This window comes from Coregonus lavaretus (genome assembly GCF_964263955.1).
Source record: "Coregonus lavaretus genome assembly, contig: HAP1_SCAFFOLD_707, whole genome shotgun sequence".
In the NCBI taxonomy this organism is placed as follows: Eukaryota; Metazoa; Chordata; class Actinopteri; order Salmoniformes; family Salmonidae; genus Coregonus; species Coregonus lavaretus.
In genome coordinates, this window is record NW_028158262.1 from 211,632 (window position 1) to 218,390 (window position 6,759).

Sequence of the window (6,759 nt, forward strand, 5' to 3'; positions counted from 1 at the left end):
GCCAATAAATGCTAGTTTTCAGCCCCCCATTGAAAACAATAAAAACGGTTGCATTGGGCCTTTAACTTACCATTGCAACATATAACTGTAGAGATTCAGCAAAGTGTGTTCTTTCAGTAGACAGGTGACAGTTGTTCACGTTACCTAAATATTGAAGTGTTTAATATAACTACATGTTTATGAAAAAATATGCTATGGTATCTGATAGTTTTATTTAATTGAAGGTGTATTTGTACACTTCTTTAGACCGAGGATATATCCACCTTAATATTCCTGTCTTATCCTTTCATGGATGACACCTCTAAAATAGTACATCGTCACAAGCTCAATGAAGAAGACCAAGAATCAAGCCGGGTGGGGGATGTACTTTTGGAAAAGTTTATTCTGAAACGACAGAGTGAAAATAAATATAACTTTGAGGGAAAGGGGGGAGGGGTTTGGCGGCCAATCCACAATCTTGTCCAGTCAGCGCCTTTGGCATTGCCAGCAAGATGATGATGTCATGAGGTGGGCGGGGCAGAGGGTACAATCCCCACTTGATGAGTGGTCACCGTCCCACCCCAAGTGGAGAGACATGCCCCAGGTGGAGGCGAGGAGAGGGTCGTCATTGACAGCGGAGAGGTAACTTCCGTAGAGAGGAGTGAGGAGTTGAAAAGTTGACGGACAAAAAGAAAAAAAACACAGAATGGCTTTTCGACATCCCATTATAGTCCTTTTCTTTCCTAGGTTGGTCTTTAGAAAAACAGTCCTGACACCATGGGGTCTGGGAGATAGATAAGCTTTGGTTGCCGCAGCACTATCTTACACAGACAGGACGTGCTTGACGAATGCTGGGGGGAGAACAGAGAGGACGCATAAGTACAGGAGCAAGAGATCTAAATAAAACAATTATTTAGAAAATTATAAAAACTATTATAAAATCATTTGATACAAATACATTTGATAAAAATAAATTTGATAAATATAAATATGATTAAAATAAGAGTACAAATATTTCAATGATACTGTTATTAAAACAGTCTGTGACATGATCTGTGCAGGATCCAGGATATTTGCTCTTTAGAGGTTGAAAAAGACTTGCCCTCATAGTTGATGCTGCCATTCTCGTCCTCCTGACCTATAAGGAGGGAATCAATCTCGGCCTCAGACATCTTCTCACCTAAAAGGGACCAACAACGAGCCAGTGAGGAACACACACACATCCTGAATCCAAAATCAACCCCCAATACACCCTACACCCTAAGCACTTGTGTAGATCTGAGACGGTTAGACAGGTGTAAGCAATATGGCAGTAGTGTACCTAGGGTGTAGGGGGGCTAGGGGATTGATTTCACCCAGCCAACCAGACTTTTTAGCTGGCTAACCCACTGCCCAGTCAGTGCTGTACTGTAACGTGTCTAAATGTATCGACTCCACTCACCCAGTGTCCCCAGCACGATGCGCAGCTCAGCCCCCATCACGGTGCCGTTGCCCTCCTTGTCGAAGACACGGAGACCCTCAACGTAGTCATCAAGTGTACCCTTCACCAATTTATCGGCTTTTTCCAGCATGGGCAGGAAATCGGCGAAGGCCAGCCTCTTGTTGGCCATATCTGACTCAACGAAGGAGAAGAGATGGACGTTAGTCACACACGGTATGGTGGTCCATCTGTAGCCTTCCACTGCTGGTTTTGATACGATCACATCGTGCACACCACGTCAATGACAAACAGTCTCTTGCTAGTGACGGTTGTTACCTCATTGTTATTTTATATAATCACCCTTGACAACCAGACCACAAAATGAACATTCATATCGCTACCAGATGTGGGTTCAAACAGTATTTGTTTTCTTTCAAATACGTGTAGTGTTTGATCAAGCCCACCTGGAGGCCCAGATTGGGGTGGGGTTTACACTTTTGGGACTATTCCATCCTCGGGGCCACGTTCAGTAGAGCAAACGTATGTAGGACTTTGCAGATAGAAATGTCATGACTAGAACAGACGTCATTACTTATTCTACAGGGATAGAGAGGCCTGTTTGGTCTTCATACTACATTTCTACCTGAACGTATCATGACGTTCTCACAACATTCTCACAGCTTTTGCGATGTTCTCACAACCTATCCCTATAGGAGTACGGGTGGTCTCACCTTCGGGGGATGGTTTTCCCAGGATCACTGCAACCTCCTTGTTCTGGGGGTTCTGTCCCAGGGCGCGCATGATGTCAGCCACCTGGTTGTATCCAACCATGCTATCACCGACTCTGTCGAAGAGCCCGAAAGCCTCTTTGAAGTCTGGAAGGACGAGGGAAACGCAGAAGTTACGATGAGTTGGATGAAGACAAGCATAAAGTGTGCACAAACGTATAGTAACCTGACAACTATCTTGTTCACACTCAAATGTTGGGATTCTCAGCTGTGTGTACTGTAGAGGTGCAGTAAGGGAGGATGGCTGGCGGGTCACTATAAGGGCTCGCTATTTCTATGGACTCCACTGAGAATCCCAATTGAATGTGATCCAACAGATTAATGGCCTTATGTGATTTCCGAACGGCAGCAGCTGCCCCCCCCTCCACCCCCTCCCTCACTCACTCCCTCCTACAAGGCCCGCTGGCGTTTGGCATTTAGAACCACCGACTGACAATCGATACGCCCTAAGAAAGTAACCCATGCCGTATACGGGCACGGTCTGCTCCGCCTGCCTGGCTCGGGTTAAACATAAGAATGCTGACTCCGGAGTAATAAACACACGCTAGCATTGGGCCCGCCTGCGTTCCTGCAGCACCTAGCCTAGCTGCTCCTCCAGCCAATAGCAAGTGCTATAGTCTAGAGTATGCAGTGGATTCTTTAGGAAACACTTTATAATAACTTTTATTACATTATAAATGTTTACAAATAATGAAAACATGTATTTGTTTATTAATGCTCATTTATGAAAGTTTATATAAAGTGTTACCAATTTTTTCTAAAAGCGACTTGTCTGATAAAATAACACCTATACAATAATTGTATTGTACAAGATGACATACAGGAATTGTATATAGTCCTAGGAACAGTGTGTTAATGATGGGTCCAATATAGGAGGTTGTACATACCACTGGACTGCCATTGACTGACGTGACATTCCTTTTAGCACCTAGTGGAGTAAATGGCCTCAATAGTTCATTTCCAGCTCACCCTATTCTGGCCAGTTACCACTAGTTAGTTCTACACACCAACTGCCACTAGTTCTACACACCAACTGGCACTAGTTCTACACACCAACTGGCACTAGTTCTACACACCAACTGGCACTAGTTCTACACACCAACTGGCACTAGTTCTACACACCAACTGGCACTAGTTCTACACACCAATTGGCACTTGTTCTACAAACCAACTAGCTCTACACAAAACAACAGCCATTCTGAAGGACGTCTTTTAAAAGAACAAGACAGTGCTGCTCAGAATAGAAGCAGGGACACTAATCTCCTCTGGACAGCTGAACAAGACCCTGGGTTATTCTGCACTTGTGTTGTCAAGGCCATGGGCTCCAAAACGAGTGGACACAATTTAGGTCATTTTCACCCACTTATCAGTGACTTATCACACACACAGAGGGGACCTCATGATGCAGAAACCGTGCAGATCATACAACTCTACTTTTAGAGCCTAACTAAAGCCTCCAGAAAAACTAGTCCACAGGGGAACTTATTCTGGGGGCCACTTGACCTATTTGACTGAGTATCATTTTGCCTATTGAACTTGGTGAGTGCTACTTTGTAAAACACAGGGGACATGCTTTATCACTGAGCTATCTGTAAAGAACCTGGTCCTCACCTGGTCCTAAACTGAGTCCTCACCTGGTCCTACACTGAGTCCTCAGCTAGTCCTACAGAGTCCTCAGCTAGTCCTACAGATTCCTCACCTAGTCCTACAGAGTCCTCACCTAGTCCTACAGTCCTCACCTAGTCCTACAGAGTCCTCACCTAGTCCTACAGAGTCCTCACCTAGTCCTACAGAGTCCTCACCTAGTCCTACAGAGTCCTCACCTAGTCCTACAGAGTCCTCACCTAGTCCTACAGAGTCCTCACCTAGTCCTACAGAGTCCTCGCCTAGAGAAGATACGACAGAACAAAGAGGAGGGCCCTAAGAAACTCAACACACTTCTCTCCACACACACACACACACACACAATTAACTTACCCTCGATCTGGTCCGCCGTGAAAGAGGCGGCGGGTGCCTCAGCAGGAGCAGCAGCATCAGCCTATTAAAGACGCACACACCATAACAAGAGAAGGATGAGTCCCTAAGACCTGATCTGGGACCTGTTATAACCAATCCACCACCACGGGCATCCTGCCATTCTCAGAAGTACCAACACGTCGCTGGCACCATGGTGATACAGAGACTCATCTCAAAGTGATGCAGGCGCTCAACAGAAAAACATAGAAATACAGGTATATAGAAGGTCTACATTCTAGATATAGAACAATACATGAATTAGACACTAGGTGAGAAATTACACTAGCTAGTGTGATGATGGCTAGATGAAATGCTTGTAATGATTTGGGATATATTCCACGGTGTCTTTGTGGAGTCAAATGAGAAGCTCTTATCTAATTAGGTCCTCCTTGGTTTCTTCCCAAAAAATGTAGTATGACAGTGGCTTATTTTGTTAACAAAGAAGTGAACCAACCAAGTCTTGATATCCAATCTCTATACCAAATCACACAGATGCACCCACGGTAGTTCTGTAGCAACGTCAGGCTTTTAGATAATCCAATAGCCCCAAAGCCACACAAATTGATAGGCACAAAAATAAGCATCTGAAAATCACTTCAGGCAGTGGTAAATCCAAAAGTACACACCATTATGGAGATGAAGGAGTTGACACGGGGCAAAAAGAAAGAAGACTAAAGAAGCCGGAGTCCCAAGAGAGAGTGGTCCTGAACCATGCTCAAAGTCCCTCTCTTATTTATGACCGGGTCGTGATGTCACAGGGCAGATCAGATGACGCTTTGGAAGTTCTTTAACTTTCTTAGGGCAATACGGAAATTGCAGCTGTGGTCCCCTCTTGGAGCGCTAGCAGGCCTTTAGAAGGATGGGGACAGGGCTATTTATAGTCGGCTAAGGAACTGATTCGAGACTTCTTGTCTCGGGTCAGCATTTCCAAATCCATTTACAAGGATCGCAAACGATGTTATTGGTTGACATTCTAGCCTGAAGTAGGTGAGCGCTGAAGTAATTGGGCGCTGAAATGCGCTGGATTTGCGTGTTCCGGCGCGGATACAAAAATGCGCCGAACCAACAGCCCACTTCAGTCGGCCTACAACTGTAGAAAGCCTATCATGTTTACAAGGTGATATTTTTAAACAGTGAGAGAGTCTTCCTCTTATGGTTGTATTGAGGCGTAGTCAAAACACAAAACGAAAAGCAGGGTCCTGTTGGGTCCGCAGCAACTGTGCGCCATGAAGCACAACGTTTAACTGGATATGTATTTTGGCCGTAATAAGCATAGTGCCCTAAAAATTAAGTTAGCTTTTTTCCTATTGACGTTGCGGACCTATTTGCATTAGGCCTAAACAACTGACACGAATTCGATGGCAGGCTATGCATATCAATATAATCAGTAGATGCAGCCTGCTGTGGTGTCCAGTAGAAGTGCGTGGGTAAAATCACTGGGGAAGCCAATCCAGAAAAAAGCCAAATTACAACCTGTGTGTTGTGATAATTGAGTTGTTTGCTTTATAACCTGTTAATTCATATGCCTTGCCTCCGTGATATATAGGCCTAAAGGCCGAGACAATAAGAAGACACAGTGGCCGAATAAATTCAACCACACCTTTGTTTCATTACAAATCCGAAGCGCAACCTCTGTCTGGTGAAGTCTACAAAGCATATTGCATGTAACACACACTTACATGACCTACTGCATGGTCAAGAAAGTTAATGTTTCCGACATGTTCGGCTATTGATTTAGAACCAGGGAGAGTTACTGAAAGTCCCAAAGAAAATAGGAGCTGCCTCCACTATTCCAGCACCATTTCAACATCATCAAATCACCCATTATTATGCTTAGTATAATACAGTGACAACCAGGGGCGGTGTGTTCAATAGGGCGATATGGGCGACGCACTGCCAAACGGGAAAAGGAAGGGATTTTTTTTCTAATCAATTATATCACGGCAACAGTAGTTATCAGTGTTGTAATCTAGACGTCTGATCTGCCACAGTGCCACACTGCCACTAAATGTCCAATCAGGCTAAAGTCGTGCTTCAAATGCCCCCCCCCCCCCCTTTTGGGGCGATTTCAGTCAGGTTGAAAATCGCCCAGAAGTCTGTCATAGACTCCCATGTAAAATCTATTTTTTTCAAATGTCAGAGCTTTCAATACAATCTCTATGGGTTTCTGAGGGCTTGCACTTACGTGCTTTCGTCATACGTAACGTAACGTAACCTGAACGTAACTAAGAAACTACTCTTTCACCCTGAAGGCGGCAAGGCAGACAGCACCGCTTGGACAGCGACTGGTGTAACCGACATGCACCATCTTTCAGAAAAGATTAAGAAAAATGAGCTGTCAAAGACCCACATATAGCTGTTTGAGATTGTCTGCTTTGGGGAGAGTGAATATTGCCACTCAACTGGATGAGGGATACAGGCTAGCTGTCCGCCGCCACAACGATGAGGTTAGCAACAGCAGAGTCGTGAACACTGTCTACGAGAATCGAGACGACCTCATAGAATGTTTTGAAGCCATCCGGACGGGTTCATTGGGTTCATTTGACAAGCACACCG

General features: G+C 44.8%; 1 protein-coding gene across 1 annotated transcript; it reads right to left on the reverse strand.

Moving 5' to 3' along the window:
- Positions 1–455: 455 nt before the first annotated feature.
- LOC311124240 (myosin light chain 3, skeletal muscle isoform-like) lies at positions 456–4,896 on the reverse strand. Its single transcript, XM_084198416.1, has 6 exons — positions 4,830–4,896; positions 4,165–4,225; positions 2,131–2,274; positions 1,421–1,591; positions 1,082–1,159; positions 456–830 (listed from the first exon to the last, which is right to left on the reverse strand). Exons 1-6 carry the CDS (start codon positions 4,830–4,832, stop codon positions 802–804), a joined length of 486 nt encoding a protein of 161 aa, XP_084054542.1. The 5' UTR covers positions 4,833–4,896; the 3' UTR covers positions 456–801.
- Positions 4,897–6,759: the final 1,863 nt, after the last annotated feature.

What these genes read in the sequence shown, in the direction of transcription:
- LOC311124240 (XM_084198416.1), bottom strand. An exon ending in CACGGCGGACCAGATCGAGG is followed by an intron (nt 2,275 to 4,164) that starts GTAAGTTAATTG and finishes TCGTCCTTCCAG; the next exon opens with ACTTCAAAGAGGCTTTCGGG. An exon ending in CATCGTGCTGGGGACACTGG is followed by an intron (nt 1,160 to 1,420) that starts GTGAGTGGAGTC and finishes GGTCCCTTTTAG; the next exon opens with GTGAGAAGATGTCTGAGGCC.